We start from the raw sequence: 24717 nt of genomic DNA on the forward strand, positions 1-24717 counted from the left end.
CTAATTTGTTTAAGAATAGACTTCTTGTCCTTTTTTCCAATTGACTCTTTGGGTTCCAATGGAGGAGCATCAACTTTCGGATCCTCGAAAATGTGTTCAATTTCTTCAAATATGTACTCAACTTTATCAAGCAAAGATAACATAGAAAGCTCTTCAGTTGCTTCAGTTATGTTGGTGAGCTGAATGAAAATAAAACAAATTAGCTGGACGAAAAATAATATGTATACAAATGGTAGATAATTTGTATTAAATTGTATATTCATAAATAAAAACTATTTACCTTGATCCGTTCAGGTTTGATCATTCTATCTTCAATTGCAGCTAACCATATCTTGTCCTTATTAGCCGACCAGTTAAGTATGCGAGGGATTGAATTAGCAACTCTTATAGTTATATCAGTGTTGACGGTAGAGCAACACTCATACAACCATACTTGCATAGCTTGTGCGAATCCTTGAATGAGATAAGAATGAACAAAAAGATTGAGTCTGTGCCTAACTGATTTAGTCAACTATTTGTAAGACTCAATACCCCATGGGTATGTCGCATAATGTCCGAAGTCCACCAAATAAAACCTAAAATGATCTACCAACCCAACATTGTCTTTGTTTGAAGGACAGATGAAGAATTCTATGAGATATAGAATACATAACCTAACTGCGTCCTCATCATTTACCCAGCTTCTATTGGTTACAATCTGTTTTAAGTATGACTTCTCCATTTTTTCCTTGTTTGGAAAATAACTCCTCATTATCTTACTGTCATAATCCGCAGTGTAACCAAAGTCTGTCACTTGGGTAAAACGTCTAAGACCAATTATTAACGCAAACTCTGTCAAGCCAAAATTCAACCTTTGACCTTTTAAATCAGTTGAAAAATAGGAAGCACCAGATGCATTTAATTCATACTTCATTAAAAGATGAATAACTTGGTTTTCCATACATATTTTGGGAATTGACAGGAAATAACCTTAACATGTCTTCTTGAAAAGCTGTAAACCATTTGGAGACAATAACTCTTTAATTTGGCTAGGAACATTGGGTCGGATAATGTCTGAAACCTAAGGACCCCATAATCAACATTATGAGGTGCAAAAAAATATCGATTCTGTAGAAAAAATAATTAATCTCTTATTAATACACAACTCCAATCTAAAATATACCATATCTACAATTTTCATACAATATATCTATAATTACATAATACAGTTAAAAATAAAAAGAACATCACTACAATTTTTTAACAATATATCTACAAATTTAAACAGTTTTAGAAAACTACAACTAATCTTCACAATGTAGACAAATAATCTACAAACCACAAAAAACAAAGATTATGGAGCCTTTTAAGAATTAAAACAAACAAAAAAATTATTGTTGAAATTACTAAATTCTTACCTTCACCAATGAATATTGTTGAACATTTTTAGGAGATTTTACAATAGGAGCTTTTTCTGGAACTTTTATTGTAGGAGACACTTTAACTTTCTTTGCAGGTTTAATGACAGCTTCATCTTCTACAAAATCATCATCAAAATCTATCACTTTGCCTTTCCTTTTAGCTGAATTGATTTGCCTCGAAGATTTACCAACATCAAAATCATGTTTTTTTAGTTCTAGCTTCTGCCTTAGCTTGACGAGGGGAAAGCCTATGCTTCTTCTCTTCATTTGCATGAGCAGATTTTTTATGATTTTTCGGTGAATGTGGTGATAAAACACCCAAATCGAAGGAAGGAACATCTGATTCTTTAACTTTTTAGGGCTTTTTTTGGAAGCTTTGTTCTTCTTCATCGAAAATCTTTGAAGCTAGTCGTTAATGGGCGAATACACTTTGAAGAATAGTTGAAATTTTGACTGATTTTAGAAGAAAGAGCTTGAGAATAGGCGTTAATGGAGGTCTTCCATATTTTTACTAGTTTTAGAAGAGGAAATCGTGGGTGATTGAAGAGGAAATCGTGGGGTGTGGTTTGATACGTGAGTGAGGTAGTGTGATTTGGAGATAGAAACTTGGGGGAGTGAGAATATACGGTTGAGTAAAATTAGAAGACTAATTAATACCATTAAAATTCTAAAATGGTATATAAATGATAATTAGGTATATGAAAGGTAATTATATTAAAACTTAAGCATGGAGGGTAATATAGTTTAATATATGACATAGAAATGTAAAAATCTCCTTTTCAAATGTACGCCAGAGCCCAATACTCATGTGTGCTTAGATAGCCCAGGCCTTTATCTAGGATCCGCAGGTCCCACCATGAGCCCCAAAACAGATCTGTAACGGCTAGCGCTTCCCACTTCCCATTTCGAAATATCAAACAAATCATAAAAAATTAGTAATTCAGACCCCAAAAACCCTCATTTCAGACCAAAACCGCTCTTCCGCTCTCACTTCTCAAAACTCTCCCATCAAATTCCGATAACATAAGAATCGTTGATAGATTGATTTGCTTTCCACAATTGTTCCAATCGCCGGAAACTTTAAATCAGAATTTTGTGTTCATTTTTAGGGTTTATTGAAGTCTGAAAGATGGATCTTTCACAAGAAACGGAAGATTACATTCGTGAATCGATCGAGTACTCTCTTGGCCTCCCTGTTTCCCCAGAAACACTTGAATTAAAGCTTCGTGCCTCCGAAGAATCCCTTACTCGCCTTCGCAATCAGTATCTTTCTCTACAAGCCAAATTGAAAGAGAAAGATGCAACAATCGAGCGCACTAGGGTTTTTACCTTAATACTCTCCTCTTCGATTTTTTTTAAAAGAAAATTCATATGTTTGTTGTAAATATTGATTATTAATTGTTGATGTTGTTACTTTTTAGGCTGAGTCAAGTATGAATGCTTCAGCGTTGAAGAAGTTTGTGGAGGAAAATCAGAGATTGGCGGTGGAGTGTTCGAACTTGTTGGCACAGTGCAAGAGGTGGGAGAAAGAGTGCTCTTTGTATGATCATGATCGCGAGGCGTTAATGGATTTTGGAAATGAGGCCGATGAGAGAGCCAAGGAAGCTGAGATTCGAGTTCATGATTTGGAGGAGGAGGTTCGGAAGTTATCCGAAGAATTGCATTTCTACAAGTCTCAGTATGAGGGCCAGCTGGTATGTCATGTAATTCCTTCTTTTTCCCTCTTTTGGTTCTCTTCCATGTTTAACTTCTGTTGTATTTTGTGTTATGTGGTGTTCATTGATGAATTGTTCGTAGCTCGCATATCAGGCCAATATGCAGGGGTAAGGGGTGGGGGAAGGGTTTAAATTTGATTTTATGCAATGTACAGGTGACAGGTCTCTGAATGATGTTTAAGCTTAGATTCAAAGTATTTTTTAACTTGATCAACGTCGAAACAAAATGATTTAGGGACCCTGTAGTGTCCATCTTGAGAAGCTTGTCTCTACTCATTTTCAGAAAAAGTACCTTAATAATTTGTTATTTTGTCTGTTGATAATATAACAACAGTCTCATTAGGATAAACTGAAAGCTTTTGGGATTTTGTGAATGTTTCTAATTACATTCTCTATCGATAATTATGTACTCTTTATCTTTTACATCAAAATTGTTGTATGATATTTATGATGTGATTGTCTAATAATGCTCTATACATTTGTTATTTTCATGCTCTATGGATTGTATTTCATTGGATATGCATTAGATGATGGCCCCTCTTTCCTATTAAACTTGACTTACTCACATGTATAGTTTTGACAGAAGAATGTTAGCAGAAATTAGTTCTTCACAGAAAATCCTCTTAACCTGCCTCTTCTCCGGCAGCATGTAGCATTTGTTACACTTCCATCACAAATAGGATATAAAACGGGGAAAGGTTAAATTATTAGACAAGTGAAGATATTTTGGTAGCATGTAGTAGTTGAATGCATAAAGTAACGTCCATGACTTTTGGATTTCAACTACTGGCACTTTTATTGATGACTTATATTCTGTCAGGGCAGCGCTAGAAACATCTGAGGCAATGCTTCATGAAAGAATTCTGTGGTGATATTATAGGTTTCTCATTAGACTATCACTTCCATATTGAGGGTTCTAATGCCCTCGAGCTTGAGAATCCAGGAAGGAATTCATGAGAGATTTTCCTCAAAGTTCAGTTATTAGATTTCCTCGAGTTTCTTTGGGAATGCTACAATTAATTGAAATGGAAACAAATATGCATTGAGGAACACTTGTTTCACTATACACATGTCGTAAGACTGCAGTTGTCAATGCTCTGGTCATGATTTGATATTGCAAAGATGTATTCTGGAGGTGGGGTTACATGGAAACTGTTGAATATTTGCTACAACATAAATTATTCACATTATTTCATTGTGGTTTTTTGAGATCTAATCTGGTGTGAAAGAGGTTTTCGACCCAAAAAGCTCCATAGAGTACAATCTGGATATAATGAGGCTCACAACTTTGTTGATTGCCCAGTTCTTTAACCATGAGTTATGATGTAGTTAAAATAACTCTGACGGTAGCATACGTTAAGCTCGAGATCTCTTAAGCCTTGGCCCTTGTGTTGTACCATTGCCTCCCTTTTTAGGGTTTTAGGCATAAGGTCTCCACTTTTGGGTTTTCAGAATTAGGTCTATGTATTTTGTTTATAGCCTTATTCTTCAACTATATGAGTTATGATGTGATTAAAGTATCTTTGATGGTAACCTACATTTAGGGTGTATCAATGTCTCCATTTTAGGAGTTTAGACATAAGGATTAGGTCTATGTATTTTGTTTATCAATGTCTCCATTACATTTCCTACTGCTCTTTATAGGTTTTTTCTTTTTTTTTTTTTGGTTTTATTGCTATTATATGATATGGTATTATGGAACTAATAAAATAAAATAATAGTAAACCTTAAATAAAATTTATTTATATTTATTTTGACTCAACGACCTCTCAATATATTTCGAACCCTAGATTTATGGGATTATGAATCCAACACCTAGATCCAGTTTCAAATACTCAGATGGGAATCCATGTAACTTAACATAAGGTAATGAAACTCCTGTCTGGACTTCTGTTGTTGTCATGACAATGGGAGGGCTTATTCCTTTCTCTATCCCAAATTCAGGTGTATTTTCTCTTGTGTGATGGTTGTTCAGATAATTGGACCCTTCTTCTGAGGATATGTTATTGGCTGCTTCAAGAATAACATGGTCAATGTCGTCTGTCAATTAGTTGTTATACATCCTATTATTTTGGTGACTCTCTGACACGTCTCCTGATTGCAAGACAGAGAATGTTTCTTCTGGAGACTAATTTTTCGGTTACTACTCATATGTGAAGGATGACACAGCCACGGATGATGTTTCTGTGGAAGAAAATCTGCTCGACACTTTGCTGGAAACTCTGATTGGTAAAGATGATGCTGCATCTACAGCACATGCATTTCTGGAGGCAAATGGTGGTATGGAAGTTTGCCAAAACTTGTTGACAAAGTGGAAGCGGTGAGTTTAACTTCTGTTTACCCAGGTGTCGACAGTTTCGCAATTTGTCTGATTGTCAGCTGAAGTGCCTTTTGATTTTGATAGATTGAGGCCATCGACACAAAAGGCTATTGCTCTGGCTGCTGAGGTCAAGACTCTGCAGAAAGAAAAGGAACATTTGAGGATAAATCTCCATAAAGCTGAAGATGAGGTAAGTAGATTTATAGAGGGAGAAAAAGCGTTTGATCTCTTGTCGATTATGTAAATTGAGAATACATGATAATTTTCTGATATGTAGGTGCAGGTGTTGTTCGAAGAAAACCGTGTTTTGGATAAGGAGAATAAAAGGCTGATAAGGCTATACCAGAAAGAGAAGAACACACCTAGTTCTGTTGGAAAACCTTCTTCTGGCAAGGTGAACTTCTAAGAGTTTCTTTTGGGCTTTTAGCCTGATCTTTTGTTTCCTCTCGATGCGTTATTAGACGCAGCCGTTCATAACTTAATATTTCTGTTTATCTTTAATTGTTCACCAGGGTAACAAAAGGAAATCAAGCCCCAAGATAAGCAGTCCAGTCGAGGGAAAACTTGATTTCATCGAGGTTGATTCATTGAGGCAGCCTTTATCACCTTTACGAGAAAACTCACCTGAATATCGATCATGCAAGAAGTAGCAGGAGAAGCCTTCCCCTCCCTTGACCAGTTGCAATTCTTCTCATTTTAGGTTTTTCTTGTATCTAAAAGAAAGGTGTTACGATTCTCGGTAACTGTAAAAAGTACGCATACTATGTCATTTTCCCCATATCGCCTTCAAGAATTTGGTTATTCTTCCTTGTGTTAAGGATGATCGTGAAGCTTTTAACCGGACATGAAGTCTGTTTGCTGTATTGATTGACATGTTTTTTGTTTGCTCTTATTGATTGACATGCTTTATCTTTTTGGAGCATGTTAATTTTGGTGCCTACTTTTACATTTAAGAAATCTGTCTTTTACACATAAAAGATTAAAAAAATTATTTTCTTAATTTTAAAATTATAAAAGGACATGATTTACAAATTTTCTATACTATATTAAAAACACGAAGGTCATTAGCGAAATGTCGTTTGCCTTTTTTATCCTTTAAAAATAAGTCTTATATTGGACGAAATCGTAATTAAATAATTTTAGTAATTTTTTGAACTTTGAAATCAACTAAAAGTTTCTTTCCTTATCTATTCTACTTATCAAAAAAATTCCTTATTTAAAGAACCCTAATATTTAAAAATTTAAATCAACTAAGAACTTTTATATCAATAAAATTCTAATTGTAAACAAGGGGTATCCACGTTAGTATAGAATTCGTTTACCTCACATTGCAAGATGCAAAGTTTGACAAAATAAAGGACTTGGTATAGCTAGGAATTTGTAGCCATGAAATACCTTCTGCATACAGACGTAAGTATGCATTTTTATTCTTTCTTCCAAATTTTTGAGTTCTTTATCTTTTTTGTTTCATCTTTGATTCTTTTTTCAGTAATAGAATTACTAAAAATATGTTAAAATAACTTATGGATCATCAATAACTCCGATATTAAGGGAGACTTATCAAAGAATAATATAATATTTAAAGCACAAAACACCTTAGTAAAATATTGTTTATTTTTTTACCCTTTAAAAGTTAAGTTTATACTAGACATGATTATAATTTAATTAATTTTTTAATATTGGAGACAACCCACAAACATAATATTTAAAGGCAACCCACAAACACAATATTTAAAATAATTCATATACTATTTCGTATTAGTTAAAGAACAAGAACAAGTTGCATTTGCTCGCAAGAAGAAGAAAAAAAGCAGTTAGGTGACATGTGTCTTAAAGAATGGACTTAAGAATACATATGAACATATAACTCTTCAAGAAATTTTTTCGAAAAAGCTCTTAAATATTCAAAGGTTATGTGTTCTAACTAAAACAAAAACGGAAGCATGCTAATTTGTAAAGTTTAAGCAATTAAGTTATTAAACCGAGATAAATTTCAAGTTGAATATATTAACCGAGATAACTGATGATCTTTTATGGGGTAAAGTTTCTTTCTTGTGTTAGTTAAATAGGATCGACGTTTATCATTTTCAGGAGCTTACTTTTTTTCCGTAACTTTTATTTCTTAGTCAAACACAATTTTTCATATAATATTTGCGTACAATTTCAAAAAAATTATATTCATTCAAACAGGGTTCACGCGCAACGCGCGTATCCTAAGACTAGTAACACCGTTATATATGAAGAGCACATTATCTCATAACTTTACAAACATCAATGTCTCTATTAAGTATTAACCTGCTTAGCTATTCAAGTTGCAGGAAATCCAGTGAACTATTTACACTTAAATACAAAATAAAGATGGCTAAAATTGAATAACATGAGTATGACGAAAAATCGTGAGTTGAAGTAGCATAATCAGAATATAATTGCACAATATCTGCTCTTAAAAATTACCAGAGAAGGTTTAATCACGTAGCTTGGCAACTGTTAGAGCCTAGAGGAAGAATCGGACAGAGAGCAGGGTAACAAAGATTTGAATAACATCAAATAAGGGAAAAAAATTGAAATAATGGTGCCAAAATTTTAAAAGCCTAGTGTGGAAATTTAAAATTGGAGTTTTTGCTTGATAAAAAAGTTGTTTTATCCATTCTAATCATAATGAATTGTTATACTCAACTATTCAATTCAATTAGTACAGTCAATTTCTTTTATTAAGTCAATCAAGTAGTAACTGATCAGTCTAGTAACTAAAAATTCACTATTTTGAATTGTTTTTTTTTCGACACTATTTGAATTGTTTTAATAATAATAAAAATCACTCCTTTTTTCAATGTAAACAAAAAAGAATAAAAAGGAAATTGCCGTGTAAATTTCATTTTATGACCCTTATCCAGTTGTCTCCTTAGTTCCAAATTCCAATTCCAAGCTTTATCCCGTAAACTATCCCAACTGCAGCTTTAGAAAGAAGCAGCTGCAATGGCGTTACTTCGCCTGTTGTCTTCTCCATCTCAGCTTCATTTCTCCACCACCCAATTCTCTTCTTCTTCTTCTTCACCCGCTTTGTTTCCCCTTCACCACCAATCTATAATTCCCATTTTATCCCCTTCTACCGTTTCTTTGCATATTTCTTCTTTATCCCCATTACTCCCTATTAAACCCCAAAAACCCTACCTTTACATCTCCCATTGCTCTTCGTTGGCCCATACTCCAGAATTGCAACAAGACCAAGAAGAACAATCGGAAGATGAAAGTTCTAGAACAAGGATTCTTGCTCAGAATGCTCCTTGGACTTCCACAGCAGATGACCTTCGCCCTCTGTTTGAGAAATATGGCACTGTTATGGATATTGAGGTTTGCACCTTTTAAATTTTCTGCTTTTGTTGTGGAGAAAAATGATTTAACTTGTGATATCATTTTCTAGTGTTTGATTGAATATGAAGTAGGGTGAGATATGATAAATATATAAGCTGCTATGAAGATAGAGTTTCAGTTATGTTTTTCAGTAATATTATCTATTGAAAACAATGCCAGCCCTAGAGCTTTGGTCAAGTTGTAAGAGTGTAGCGCTGGACCTGTGGGTTTAGGTGTGTGTTATGAGTTTGGACCCTGTGGCTGATAAAAGTCTGGTATTTAAGTGGAGAATGATAGAGAGACGTGTCCATTATCCATCAAGTTGTGAACCGTGTGCTACTGGCCCTCGAGAATTTTTGGGTTATAAAAAAGAATATTGAACACTGGCGAGGGTGCCAACCAGTAGGGGAGCCATGATTTTCATTAAGGGGTATCAAAATGTATAGAAGTAAATATACAAAGAAGTCAAGTGGATTCAACATATAATATATAAACATAAAAAATTAACTTTTACCTATCTAAATAATATAATTTTTTGACAAAGGAGTGTCAATTGGTATCTTTTGAAGCTATGCGGCTCTGCCACTGGTGTCAACCAAAAGAAAAAAGCATGCCATTTGCTGATGATATTGTGTTAATTGACGAAACTAGCGGGGGTGTCAACTGAAAGCTTGATCTATGGAGAAATATCTTAGAGAGTAACTGTTTTAAGATAAGTAGAAGTAAGACTGAGAATATGCACCGCAAGTTTAGTCAGCACGAGAAAAGTGAATTGAGGTGTGACTAGATGGAATTTTAGTGCCAAAATGCAAAAAATTTAGATATCTAGGCTCGTTGTTTCAAGAGAATATAATGCTAGATGAAGATGTTACTTATAGGATTAAACCGGATGGTTGAAATAGAGAAGTATTACCAAGGTGTTATGTGATAGAAGGATTCCTACCCGGGTGAAAGGTAAATTATAAAACAACTATAAGACCTACTATGTCATATGGTAGTGAATGTTGGGCTGCTAAAGCTCAACATATCCACAAGATGAATGTTGCAGAAACGCGAATGTTAAGATGGATTTGTGGTCACACAAAATTAGATAAGATAAAAATGACCACATTCGTCAGAAGGTACAAGTAATACACATTGAGGATACAATAAGAGAAAGTCACTTGAGATGGTTTGGTCATGTCCTGCGTCGACCTACAGATGCACCGCTTTGTAGTTGTGAAAGTGAAACTATGGTAGGGGAAAGCGTTAAAAAGGGACGGGGTAGACCTAAAATCTCATGGAAGGAAGTTGTCTCGAAAGACCTAATTAATCAGACTTAGCTAAAAATAGGGCACATGGAAGAGGAAAAAAATCATATAGCTGATACCTACTAGTTGGGAATATGTTTTAGACTTGGTAGAGAACTTCTATATTAATATTATTGTAATTGTTACTGCTACTACTACTACTATATATATATATAATCTTTTTAACTTGCACTTTTCTTTTATTTATTTTGGTAATGATGATGATATAAGTTGAGCTAAATGAAAGGAATAAGGATTCGTATCACCGACCTCAAGTTGTTTGGGTTGAGCGTTGTTGTTGTTGTAAAAAGAAATAATGAAAACAATGTGAAAATGGAGGTTGAAGTTAGTGTTATGGATTAAGAATTGTAGTATTTGCAAAGGAAACTGACTTACATCCATAAGTTAAAGAAGTCAACTTCATTTCTTTTGATGGAGAAATTTGTTGAAGGATATTTTCTCGTACCAAAATGCTAGAAAATGGTTTCAATCATGGAAACTATTCTCCGCTGTACCAAATACTCGCCTGAGCTTATTCAGTGTTTTTAAGGTTTGATTATGTATTTTCTGAGATGGGTTTGTTGTCTGTTTTTTCACCTCAAGGTTGCAATGTACAACAAGACCAGAAGCAGGGGTTTAGTCTTTGTCACAATGGGTTCTCATGAGGAAGCTAAGGCAGTTATTGAAAATCTTGAAGCCTATGTAAGTATCTCTATCATTAACTCTTCCGGAAAAACTCTATCGGTATTTGATTTTTTGTGCTGAGTTGCATTATTGGATGTTAAAACTTGACCAGGAACTTGAGGGTAGACCATTGAGACTTGCCTGGGCTAAGCCAAAGACTGTGAAACCTTCTTCTCCGCCGCCGTCCAAGCCGCTGCCTGTACACAATGTGTTTGTGGCTAATTTGCATTTTGAAGCAAGGTCTAAGGATCTTATGGAGTTCTTTAAGGCTAATGGGGCAGATGTTGTTTCTGCTGAAGTCATATTCAACAGTGATAATCCAAGACGATCTGCAGGATATGGATTTGTTTCTTTTAACACCAAGGTGGAGGCGGATGCCGCATTATCCTCTTTTGAGGGAAAGGTAATTTTCGGTTTAACTGCTTGTTCCTGTGCTTTATTTGCTCCTTTTTCATGGACTATAATTGTTGCATCTGGTTAATGTCAAAAACCTGATTTAAGTATATCCTTATCCATAGGAATTTATGGGGAGACCAATAAGGGTGGCACACAGTAAAAGATTTCTGAGAGGAGAGACAAAAAAGATTCTCCAGTCCCAAGATGTATCATCTGAATTGATCTCTGTGACAGAATAAGCTAAAGCTGTTGGAATTTGAAAGTTATTCCTATGAGGAAGTGAGTTTCCATGACCCTTTGTTTGTATAGTAGAATCCAGGAAGATATCTTGAAAAATTTTGTATCAGAAATTTAATATGGCTTCATATACGTTCCTTTTTTTTCTTCTCGCCTCTGTTATCCTGATTATGTTCTGTTTTCTATCTCTTTTTTCTGTTTAGCTGTGAGGAAAAAATGTTTAATCAAGTATAAGTTTTAAGACAAATGTTCACTATGGTAATTGAATGCAATCCGAAGGTGACATATCCTTCAAGTTCTTTTTGCAAGAGAATCAGTAATTGTTTGTCTATCCAGACTTCCCAAGATTTGATATGTTAAAACTTACAATTAAATTTGGAGATACTCCAGAACTTATTACCCTTTTTGTTTAGAAGTAATATTAAATTGATTCACTTTCTAACTCAGAGATCCTCAAATGCCTCCACTATGATGACCTCACCCAGCCGCCTATTTTGCATTTTCAAAAATGTCTAAGCACTTAGAATCTGTGACCTGGGATCCAGAAGCTGTCTGAATTACTAAGTTGCTTCAAGCTGGATATTTTAGCCTTTCTCTACTTTGGTTTTTGGAAATAGCATGCTGGTAATTCAGTTTCATTTCGGCCCTTAAACAGCTGATCATATGCTTTTTGATGAGAGCCGTATTCAGTTTGCCTCATTGCCATGCATAGTATCAATTGTTAGTGCTACACTGCCACCCCTCCCCAAAAAAAAACACACGCACACAAACCGACACTCTGAAGGAATATCCTTCGAACGCGAATTGTCCAGGCACACTTTTGATATCAAATAGCTCATATAATATGCTGTAATAGTAGGATATTTTAGCAGATATGTTATACTATTGACTGGTGTTACATGGTAGTACGATGGAGTAGGATCACAGCTATCTGTTTCTTCCCCTGTGTAATGTAGTATTGTTTTATCATTAAGATTTTACTTGTCTTTATTTTTTCCATTTTACCAACACATGCACTCATCTCCTTAGTGTTAGTTTACCCTACTTAGGTGAACGCATTAGGTTATCTATTCCATAAGTAACGCCCAGATACCCAGTACTATACTTTTCTCTTGTTCAAGCTCTAGTCCATATTTGGTCCTATTTCTTCGTACTGATTTAACAATTCATAAATGTGTAAGGTGCTTTGTTCTCTCCAGTACACTTCATTTTCCACTTATATTTGCATATCTCTTGCTTTGTCATTTATTTTTTCTTGAGATTTATATTTGATCTCGAGTTCTTAGGGCACCTATATTTTTTTCTTGACATTTTTCTTAGCACCTATATTTCTTAAATGAACAATTATGAAATCACTATGTATGCACATCTATTGAGCGGGCCATGATTTTTAGTAATCCGGTAAGGACATGAGCCATGCTCGCACTTTTTTCCCTTTTTTATAGAAGCAAAGTTTCTTTCTTACTCTTATATTACCAGTATCAAAAAGAAAAGGTTTCTTACTTCATTCTGCATAAACAAAATGAGAAGGTACAGAAATCTTTAGAATCCTGTTATCTTGGGAAGTTGACAAAGTGCGGTTTACTACGTTAGATAAGTAGGGAAAGTTAGCTATATTGGTAGTTTAAGTTAAGCTATCTCCTGGGCTACCAATCATTAATAAGTAAAGTGTCATCTTTGCTCACCCAAATTAAATGTCACATCTTTCATGACAGGAGATAACATTTGAACTATACATTGTTTTATATTAAGAATGTGCTTGAGAGTATGAATGGAGGTTTTTTTTTATGATACTAATAGAATTTGAAATGCAATCACTGAAGGCTAATCTTTTCCTTATTCCCTGCAATATCACTCTCTTCTGGCCAAGGGCTGCCAATAGAGAAATGGTAAGTTCATAGTTTCGGGTGGAAGCTGATGCTAGAAACAAAAGAAGGGGCTGGTTTATAATCTTTTGTCTTGTCCATGTATCAAATTGCATCATTAATCGTTTTAGGAGTTCATCTCTCTAGGAAACTTGAGCCGAAGGTCTATCAGAAATAACATCTCTACCTGCACAAGGTAGGGGTAAAGTTGGCATACACTCTACCCTCTCCAGATCCCACTTGTGGGAATACACCGGGTATGTTGTTGTTATTATTATCTCTATAGGAAAAAATGAAGAGTTATAAAAAAATTGACAAACTTGAAGTGTATGAACAGTTCTTTTCTGTAGAAATCACCTACATCAAACTGTTAGGTCCAGAGTAGTTTTCTCATTTGGCCTGTTTAACCTAACCTGAATTTGCTCATATTTAACCTATGGTTTCTGCAGTTACGCATATTTGCATTCTTGATTTAGAGTAAGTTTTGGAGTGTGAGGCCTTTTAAGTTTTGGAGTAATTTTTTTCGCCTCGGCAAAAGTTAGAGCTCAAGATCTGCTAAAGAAGTAGCTCTGAATAGATCAAAGGATATGGACTAAATATATAGTGATGTTGAACTGCTACCAAATTTCAGGTGAGATGCACCATTTGTCTAGATGCCATTTCTATAATTAGTCAAATGACTCCTAATCCCGTATCAGAAACTCTTTTCATTAGTCAATTTCTGGTCTTTACTAAATATATTTTTTAGAATTTTGGATGAATGTATTCGCTTTTTTTTAAACGAAAAATATATTTAACCTTCTCTTATTTTTATTATTGTAGTATGATTTAAATCACGATTTAGGCTCGATTTAACTCGCAAATGATCAAGTTGGATTAGGGCAGCTAAAGTAACTGGCGCAGAAGGAGGGAGCAGTTGGCCCGATCCTCTGGAGCTTAACGACCTCAACAAAAATTAGTTTTCTGTTTCTCTTATATTTTCTGTCAATTGCTCGACAAAGAGGGAGAAGCGTGATTGTCTCGTATGCGATGTGTGATTCAAAAGAAAAAATCGTAGTAATTGTTTCTAGAGGAAGTCGAAGGAGAAATTACAATAAAAACTTCACCATACGATATGATTAAAGGAGAATCTAAAACTTGAGAATGATTTCAAAGATAGCAATGAGGATTTGACATCTAAATTGTTGTTAGATTGTCTCACTCGCCTGTCATTTATGAGAGCTATAATTACTTTATTTTCGTGGTATTCCTACATCACATTGTACTCTTGGCTTCATGATTGAGAGGACATAATTTGATCGTCATATTACAGAGTTAGAATTTTAATAGTCTAGAACATGACCAGTGAACTTTCTCTTCTTTGCTTGTTAACACTCGGAGGGGTCGTTTAGTACGATGGATAAGCAAAAATAATCTTGGATATAAATTTAGTACCACATTATCCTTTGTTTGGTTACTAATTTTGGGATAAGTTATTTCAGGATTAAAAATAATACCGTGATAACTTATACCTACCAAAGGGAGGAATAGTAATCTAAGGATAAGTTATCCCGGATTAATACAACATACCAAACAATCAAATAAGAAATAAAACTGGCATAACTAATTCCAATATAACTAATTTTCGCATAATTAATTCTAGAATAACTTGTCTTCAAACCAAACGACCTTTGAAAGAAAAAAAAAGAAGAGTAGGGCGTTAAAAAATCTAAGAAATGAATTAAGACTATTTTCGTACTAATCGGAGTTAATATGCAAATTTCTAAAATCTGAAGAGGATAGGAAACTAGTTTTCAGAAAGAAAAAAAAATGATTTTATCGAGTTTAGGCATGTGGCCTGTGGGGAACCCCCCTAGGTACTCGGGCACCTTTCGATGAATCGTTAGGTGAATATTTTTTGTAAGTTTATATGAGAAAGGACGATCCCTTAGTTCATAACAGAGTGTCAAATTTTCTATATTTGCAGAAAGAAGTCAATTCTTAAAAGCAAAGAGCGCGTAGGGGACATTTTCGATCTTTTGGTACTTTTCTGAAATTCTTTAGGATAATATATTGTGTCACTTTATCGTAGCTAGTATTAAAGTAATTTAAATATTGCCCAGAATACTCATTGCTCGTTGCCTATGATTAATCCTAGCAAAAAGATAGTCCATATTTTATAGATGGAATTCCACGAAGTTGTTCAAAAGGTGATTTCAGCTACATAAATGAGAAAAAAAAAACATTCCCCTTATTCTTGCATGATATTTTTTCTTGATCTCGACTCTTTTGAGTTTAGTAACTTTTAATGTATTTACAAGGTAAAATATTTTTTATAATATTTTTACCTAGTGACCGTTAGGCATATTTCTTTCCAAAAATAAGACAAACAACGAGTCACTTAATGGTCAATCAACTATCTGAAATTACCTACTGAAGTCATATTTCTTTCGTTTGTAATAAAAAAAGTCACTTAACTATCCTATAACACTCAATCAGATTTTTCAAACTTTTAATTGTCAAATACCTATTTTACCCTCTAAATTATCAACTTCTATCTTCTTCTTCTTTTTTTTTTTTTTTTAATATGTTAATTCTTTCTCTTTTTAATCAACATTATGGACTTACATATAGAACAAATAAATTTATTTATAAAATAAAAAATAGAAATTTAGTTTTCTAGCATATATGATATTGGAATAATAATAATATAATTGAGCATAATTTTCAAGAATATATAAAGTATATTATAAATACCTTTATTTAAATAATTATTTTTTTATAGTACGTGCATAAAATATATATTTAAAACTTTTATTTTCTTTCATTCTCAATTGTGTAAATAAATTTTTGAGTTTTTGTTGTTAATATAAAAAATATGATTACGAATAAATTGTTCTAATTAATTTTTTTACTATGCTCAATATTTTATTATTCCAACATTATAAATGCTTAACTACTAATTTTATTTTTTAAATAAAATTTATTTATTATATAGGTAAGTCTATAAATAAATTAATTAAAAAGAGAAAAAAGTCATAATATTAAAAAGCTTTAAGAAAATAAAAAATTGTTGATAATTTAGAGGGTAAAATAGGTATTTGATAATCAAAAGTTTGAGAAATCTAGTTGAGTGACCTTCTGAGTACTATGGACATAGTTAAGTGATTTTGATGTTTTAAACGAACGAAAGATGACTTCAGTAGGTAATTTCGAATAGTTGAGTGATCATTTAAGTAACGGACTCGACAAACAACCTGCTAAAACATGTCTAATATTAATAATAGAGTATACGAAATATTTGGAGTGGAGAGTAATTAGTATTAGAACATCAGTAAAAATGGTCAAACATGTATATGATTTTCCATAATGATGACTGCTTCTCTACGCATTTCACATATAATAATGCTTTGAACCTCATGTTTTGGGGCAAACAGGAATATCATAACTATTGGAAGCTTTCAACAACCTCAAGGTTAGAAAACAAGAATGATAGACACCAACTTTTTCTGGGCATGAGATATGAGTCTAACTGAAATTATATCCCCTTGAAATAATTGACATCTCCTTTACAACTATGCACCCCATTACAAAAAAATTAAGTGACCTACTCCATTTCCTTTTCAGTGCTTTCCCATTATATAAGAAAATCCTCACAAGCTTCTTCACTCAAATTAACTCACAATTAAGAAAAACTAACTCTCTTATCTCTTTTCCTTAAAGAACACAGTTGTTAGAAACAAGAAAATACAAGCAACATGGGAAATTTTAGGGCTGGGATTTTCGTTTTGGTTTTGTTCATATGTTGTGTTGTTCCAAGTTTGGCCACAGTTTATACTGTTGGAGACTCAGCTGGGTGGGCAATGGGTGTGGATTATAGCACTTGGGCAACTGGAAAAACTTTTAACGTTGGTGATTCACTTGGTAAGTTTTCTTCTCCACATAAAGACCATTTATTTAATTCACTTCGCAAATTAAGTGTACATGAAATTTTTTAAGAATGTAACTACTTGCTCCGTTTCAATTTATGTGAACCTATTTTCTTTTTAATTTTTGCCAAAAAGACTGATCCCTTTCTATATTCGAAAATAATTTACCTTTATGCAATGATTAATAGCAAGCCACGCAAAATATATGTGTTTCATTTTACACCATTAGTTCAAAAGTGTTATCTTTTTCTTAAGCTTCATGCCCAGTCAAATAGGTTCATATAAATTGAAATGGAGAGAATATAATATATTAAATTTTACAGTATATTGGTGTAATTTAAACTGTTGTAGCATGTTATTCTCATTTTTCAGGTTGTAAGGTTTTGTTTTAATAGTTATCCGTAATTATTTTTTAGGTGACCCGATAATTAAACTTGTTAACAGTATTAGTAACAAAATTTTGCAGTTTTCAACTATCCAAGTGGTCACACAGTGGATGAAGTAAGTGCTAGTGACTATCAGTCATGCACTGCTGGAAATGCCATAACGTCCGATCAGAGCGGCGCCACTACTATTCCTCTCAAGACCGCCGGGACTCGTTACTTCACTTGTGGCGTAATGGGCCATTGCAGCGGCGGCATGAAGCTCTCCGTCACCGTGGCGGCAGCCGGTGGCGGTGGAGGAGGTTCCACCACACCATCATCCGGCACCACCACACAATCATCCGGCACCACCACTTCTACAGCCACCCCTACACCTGACACTACTACTACTACTGGCACAACTTCACATCCGTCAACATCAGAAACTTTGTCACCATTTATCCCCTTCTTAATTTCTGGGGTTGCTGCAATATTTTATATTTTCGTTATTTCATAAGCTTGGCAAATGGAAAATGGCAAAGGGCAAAGGATATATAGTTCCTTTACCATTTTGTCCCCCTTTGCTTAGTTAATTTTCTACTGCTTTTCCTATTTGCTTTGTTTTTGTAAGTGGTTGTGATGATAAATGTCTTATTTTCAGTTGTGATTTAATTCTTAGCAGTTGGCATGTCATTTTCTAAAATACTTGATGCATAACTATGATTACGATTATCAATTTTAACTATCATATGATAGTGTTCCACTATGACCATTATGTCTTATGGATTTAACTTCTCACGCTACTAGAAATTCGGAAAAAAAGCAACGATAAAAAGCAACGAAAGTTGGTCGCTTACAAGCCACAAAGCGACCAAAAAGCGTCCAAACTGGCTTGGTCGCTATTTTGTTGGTCGCTTTACCTTAAAGACCAAAGTTGGTTGCTAATTAGCGACCAACTTTGATCTCTAAGGTAAAAGGACCAAATATTTCGGGTAAGCAATATACCAACTAACTTTGGTCGCTTTAATATTTTAATAATATAAATTTAGCAACCAAAGTTGGTCTCTATATTTAAATTACGTTTTTTTTATTTATTATTATTCAAAATATAGCGACCAACTTTGGTCTGTAAACCAAATATTATATTTTAAAATCTAGAAAATAACGACCAAAGTTCGTTGCTTTTTTTAATTTTTTTTTTTAAATATAAGCGACCAAAATTGGTCGCTATTTTCCAGATTTTTTTAATAGAATAGCGACCAAAGTTGGTCGCTTTTTAGGAAATCTGGGTTAATTAGCGACCAACCTTGGTCGCTATTGCCCAGAAAATATTTTTTTTAAATAAAAAAGCGACCAAAGTTGGTCGCTTTTCTGGGTATAATTTTGCCAGAAACTGTCTGTTTTGGCAGCTACACCACCTGCCAGCATACCAAATTCTCTAAATAAAAATATAATTCAATTCATAAACTACAATTTCAATACCAAAATCTCCACAACAACCCAACAACAACACCACAACAACAACAATAACACCACAACAACAACAATAACACAACAACAACACCACAACAACAACAACAATACCACAACAACAACAACACAATTCAAAAAACACATTAAAACCAACAAATTAAAGTTCAATAGAACTAACAAATTAAACTAAGTTAACGCTTATTACACCTAGTTCAAAATCGGTTCTATTTGTCTAGTTCAAAGTATATAAAGGTCAAGGAATGTTTTGTACAACATCATTATCATCACCGTCTGATGAACTTTCATCACCAAGACGATATACAGAAGGGTCTACTTGTCGAGGATGGGAAGAACGATCACGGGGAAGACGGGAGGAACGAGCATGGGGAGGACGGAAGGAACGGTCACGTCCAAGTCGAGCCTCTGGCGATGACTCACGAGACCGGGGAATCGGAAAACCTCCAAAAGCTAGGAGAGATTTGAGCTGCTCTTGCATGTCGTGGTACTGAGCTTGCATGCCAATGTACTGAGCATCTCTAAGCTTTTCTCTTTCCTTGTCCGCTTCTAGCTCGGATGTGAGCTTTGTCACAGTCTCCCGCATAGCAGAGAGGCTCTCCCCATCAAGTTGCTCCCCTTGCGAGGAAGTCTCTATTCCTTGAACTCCACACTTATAGCGATTGAATTTCTTAGTAGGAAGCCCGTTTACCTTCCCCTATTTTAGACCGCCAGCAGCCTCCATCCATATTCTTTCAGTATCCTCGTCCGAAGGTTGGATTGGCTCGCCCGACTCATTAGGTGGCTGAATGCATATGAATTCCTCCGCTTCAGCTGTGAAGCGACCCTATAAGAAAAATTACATTGAATTAGTATTTCAAAATTTATATAACAATAAATTAAAATACTTAATGAAAAGTAAAAACTTACATGTATAGTCGAGGCTCGGCGCTTGACCCACCTTTCTTGATCCGTCTCTTTCTTCTTCTTTACAATATGAGTCTCCTTGAATAGCTCATCTTGGTTCATTGGACGCCCCAACTTCCTGTCCTAAAAAATCATAAATTTTAGTTAATAAACAGAATAGATATACTTTGAAAATTAAAATAAATTAAGCAATTACGTACCAATCTTCTTTTTATTGTCCCTAGGGTGATTGCACCTCCAGTGTGCAAGGATCCTCCCTTCTCAGATGCGCGAGCTTTCTTTCCTTTTTTGCTCTTCTCTAAGAACTTTGCGGTAAGCCATTGCCTTTGCAAATCCTCCCATAAATTCTGAAGAAACCAGTCATGTTTCTGGTTCAACTTTCTAGCTTTGGAGAAACTATGCAACAACCGCTTGCGAGCTTTGTGATGAAATTTGCAGCCACTTTCGCGCTATAATGGTGTTCCCATACACACTTGCTCTGTATTTCAAAAGTTAAATATTATATGGAAATATCATAAATATAAATAATTATACTGCTAAAAGAATATTTATACCTTAAATTGGTTGAAAATTTGCTCCTTCAGCGAGAATGAGAATTCACTCCAAGTCGCATAAGGGCCATCATAAAACTTTCTGGTGGCTTTGGTGATTATCCTCGTAGTAATATTACTCGGGATGAACCTGCAATTTAATAAGAAAATACATTAATATCTTAGTACAAACTGTACAAAACAATAAACGTAAAAATAATAAATAACTCTTACCTATCACCCTCAGGGACTATGATGATCCTGCTATATTGTGCACCTCCTCGTCATCATCAGCATCACCATCCGAAGCATGTATATCAGAGGCATGTGTGGAAGGTGTAGGGGGTCAGAGCTACTATCTCGCAGGCGAAGGCCTAAAATAGATGGAGTCGCTGAGGAAGATGGTTGTGATCCCTGTGACTGCGACATAGCTTGATGGACCGCAAGAGGCTGTGACCCGAGGGGCTGTGACCCGAGTGGCTGTGACACGGATGGATTTGATCTATGTGGATGTGACATGGATGGCTGCGATCCATGCGATGCAAATGGCTGCGATCCACGTGGTCTTGAGGCAGCTGAATTGTATGCCAGACGTATAGTCCTATGGCCCTGTGATGAAAGACCTGGTGTCTCACGAAGATGTAGGGCTCGTGATGTTGTGGCAGCTCAGAATAGCCCTGGGGTGGAGGATAAGACCTAGGCATAGGCATGTCTGAAGAGGGTGGAAAAGATGCAGTATTATCTTCTACCCTCCTCTTTGCCTTCCTAGCCTTTTCTCGACCCCGAGAACTAGTAGAGTCATTGTTACCTCGACCCTTGCCTGTCATCTGCATAATATAATATATATTTAGATTGAAACATATAAGAAACTAGCTATAAGACGAGAGTTATTAAAGAAACCAACTTTTTAAAGCTCATCGACGTATTGTTCATCATCCGAGAATTCTTCTTCCTCACTAGTTTGAGCTTCATCAGTTGATTTTTCTTCCTAATTTTCTATAATTCTTACTTCATTTATATCAACTTCTTCCAATATGTGTTCAGGATGTTCCATATTATTTTCTAAAAGTTCGTCCACTATTTGGTGAACACTGGAGATATCGTTTTGATATGCAACATCTAACACATTCTCGACTTCCACCCTACCTACAGGCTTAGTTTTTATTACAACCCACCAATCGGCCATATTCCGCTGCAATGGATAAGGAGCATAATACACTTGCCTAACATTATGTGCAATTATGAAAGGATCATAGCGATCATACTCCCTCGTATGATTAACCTCAATTATGTTAGATTGATTGTGTACTCTTGTACCTCTTATTGGATTTGGGTCAAACCACTTGCATCTAAAGAGTATCAATTTCTTAAATGGTCAACCTGTATATTCTAGTTCTATTATTTCTTTGAGTACACCATAATAATCAATATCTCCAACTTGGTTGCCATCACCACCTTGAACTAAGGCTGTAATATGGTCCGGGCCTGGCCCGGGACCGCGGGCCTAACGGGCCGGTTCAACCGGGCCTGGGCTCTAGTGGTGCAAAAGCCCGTGGTGGGCCGGTTCAACACAAATAGCCCGTGATCACAGGACCATTAAGCCCGGGACCGGCAGGCGGGCCTGGGCCGGTTCAACCGGGCCTAACGGGCTCCAACGACTAATTTTAAAAAAAAAAATTAAAAAAAAGACCAACGGTTAGATTTTTAAAATCTAGCCGTTGGCCTTCAAAATTTATCCGTTGGGCACTTTAAAAAATAGCCATTTGGCCCCCAAACTTTTTATAATTACACTTTTTTCCAATTCTCAACTATAAATTCCCCCCCCCCCATTCTTTTATTTTTACTCACAAATTCATCAATCTCTCTCTAATTTTCTTCTATAATTGCTTACTTTATTATTGCAATTTCGTGAAAAATTGTGAAGTTGGTGAATTGAAGTATTCAAGTCTTCAACGATATTCAATTTTGAAGAAGTTGTTCGTCAATTCGGTAAACTCGTTCCAACTCTTAAGTTTTAATATTATAGTTTTGTTAGTTTAATTTAGTATAATTATAATTAATATGACATTTTCTTTGAAAAATATTTTTGGTGGTAAGGGTAAGGGAAAATCTAAAATTGGTGAATAGAGTAGCCAAACTACTACTCTTCCCCCGGCTCCCCGACCCAGACCTGTTACCCGTCCTCCTCCACCTATTATTGTTGATAGTGATAACCCTTGTTTTCAATTTTTCGATAGTCAATTTTGCCATGATGTTGCATCGGGTCAACAATTAAATGAAGAAGTTATGAATGCTCTTTATCCTGATGAAACTATCTTTGAAAATGATGAGGAAAATGATGATTTAGATGAAACGCAACCGGATTTAGATGATGCACCTACTAGTCCTGTTAATAACCCAACTGATGCTCCGCCTGACCCTCCTGTAGTAACCCCTACTTTTAATAGACAACCTTCTAAACGGCCCGAAACATCTCTTGTTTGGTATTTTTTTACTCAACTAAGAGAAAAAAAATAAGGCTAAGTGTCACACTTGTGGGTCTCAACTAGTTCATAAATTTACTGGAGACCGTAGCGGTACGGGTAGTTTGACTAGACACATATTGAAACACCCTAGAGATAAAGCTAGATTTTTACAAATGAAAGTTGCACAAGAGAGGACAAGTGTAGATAGTACGGTTAACCCTAGTACAGGTTCAAATCTAGTTTAACCGGGAATTAACACTGTTACCGGTGACATTTTATATTATGATCCAAATAAAGATCGTGAAGAATTGGCAAAAATGGTTACTGTTATGTGCTTACCCTATAGTTTTCCTTCTAACCCTCATTTTGTGCATTATATTAGAAGAGTTTTTAATCCTACTTATAAAGGATGGCCTCGCGCAACCGTAAAGAGCGATATTTATAAATATAAACATGAATATGAACAATATTTGCGCTATTTATTTACTCATATAGATTGTCGCATTGCTATTACTACTGATATTGGTAGAAGTGGTAATGACTGTGATTATCTAACTGTTACAAGTCATTGGATAGATGAGGAGTGGATAATGCAAAAGCGCATTATTGCTTATAGAATAATTAATTCACGCCAAACAGGTAAGTTTATTGCTAACACAGTTGCAGATATTTGTAGATATTTTTGCATTAGAGATAAAATTAGGTCGGTTTCAATGGATAATGCTTCTAGTAACACTAATGCTATAGGCTTGCTTACAACTATACTAAATCCTGCATTTAGTAATATTTTTCATGTGAGATGTATTTGTCATATTTACCATTTAATCGTCGGTGCTGGTATGAAAGTTTTAAATGTAGAAATTAAAAAGGTTAAAATGGCTCTTAATTGGCTTTTTTTATTCAAACCGTAGAAGTAGACTTAGAGACTATTTTAAAAAATGTGATGAATTTGGCCTTAGAGAAAGAAAGATTCCTAAACCTTGTCCGACTAGATGGAATTACATGTATGAAAGTTTAGTTGTTGCATATGAATATAGGAACCCAATAAGCGCAACGTATAATGCTCGTGTAGGTGATGGTGATGATGATGATGATGATGATGAGCACCTTACAAATCAAGATTGGAGTAATGTTAAAATGCTTGTAGACTTTTTAGAACAATTTCATATTGCTACAAATGAATTATCTGGCCAATATTATCCTACTATTTCTAACTGTTTAGTTTATATTGCAGCACTTGTAGATTTATTTACTCAATTTTCAGAGGGTGGAGTAATTTATGAAGAACCTATTAATTCTATGAAAGCTAAGTTTAAAAAATATTTTTTCCCTATCCCCCCTATTTTTGGTATTGCTGCATTGTTAAATCCTACAATGAAATTAGGAGGTCCTCACTTTTGGTATTAAAAAATTTATAACGCTTTATCACTTTCAGCTGAGGAATTTGCTACACTTGGAGATGAAAAAGCCTCAATTAAAATAAATGCTCAAACTATTTATAATGCTTATCAATTGCCTTAGATCAAGCTAGACCAAATGTTCCAATTCCTACTTCGTCTAGTTCGCAAGCATCTAAAAGAACTGCGGGCCTAAAAGCCCTTAGTTCTTGGACGGAGTTGAGGGGTTCTCAAGGTGATAATTTTGGTGATAGTTCACAACTAAATGAGCTTCAAGTTTATTTGTCGCAGGGACTTGAATCAGAGAATCCCGATGGCTCCTTCGATGTTTTGGAATGGTGGAAGGACAAACAAAAATACTATCCGGTTCTTTCAAGGATGGCTCGAGATATTTTAAGTGTTCA

General features: G+C 34.9%; 3 protein-coding genes across 4 annotated transcripts; all 3 read left to right on the forward strand.

The window, feature by feature from the left end:
• Window positions 1–2301: 2301 nt before the first annotated feature.
• LOC104221294 (uncharacterized) lies at window positions 2302–6319 on the forward strand. 2 transcript variants are annotated; one of them, XM_009772324.2, is made up of 6 exons: window positions 2302–2721; window positions 2822–3103; window positions 5275–5435; window positions 5520–5625; window positions 5713–5829; window positions 5948–6319. In XM_009772324.2, exons 1-6 carry the CDS (start codon window positions 2530–2532, stop codon window positions 6083–6085), a joined length of 996 nt encoding a protein of 331 aa, XP_009770626.1. In that variant the 5' UTR covers window positions 2302–2529; the 3' UTR covers window positions 6086–6319. The 2 variants fall into 2 exon arrangements, with proteins under 2 accessions (XP_009770626.1, XP_009770628.1); XM_009772326.2 differs by having other exon boundaries at window positions 2303–2721; window positions 2822–3094.
• A 1992-nt stretch (window positions 6320–8311) lies between these two features.
• LOC104221293 (28 kDa ribonucleoprotein, chloroplastic) lies at window positions 8312–11538 on the forward strand. The gene is made up of 4 exons (XM_009772323.2): window positions 8312–8786; window positions 10679–10777; window positions 10872–11162; window positions 11278–11538. Exons 1-4 carry the CDS (start codon window positions 8412–8414, stop codon window positions 11392–11394), a joined length of 882 nt encoding a protein of 293 aa, XP_009770625.1. The 5' UTR covers window positions 8312–8411; the 3' UTR covers window positions 11395–11538.
• Window positions 11539–16678: 5140 nt separating this feature from the next.
• LOC104221292 (blue copper protein-like) lies at window positions 16679–18293 on the forward strand. The gene is made up of 2 exons (XM_009772322.2): window positions 16679–17160; window positions 17632–18293. The coding sequence occupies exons 1-2, from the start codon at window positions 16995–16997 to the stop codon at window positions 18042–18044; spliced, it is 579 nt and encodes a 192-aa protein (XP_009770624.1). The 5' UTR covers window positions 16679–16994; the 3' UTR covers window positions 18045–18293.
• The last annotated feature ends 6424 nt before the right edge of the window (window positions 18294–24717 follow it).

This window comes from Nicotiana sylvestris, chromosome 4 (assembly GCF_000393655.2).
Source record: "Nicotiana sylvestris chromosome 4, ASM39365v2, whole genome shotgun sequence".
NCBI lineage: Eukaryota > Viridiplantae > Streptophyta > Magnoliopsida > Solanales > Solanaceae > Nicotiana > Nicotiana sylvestris.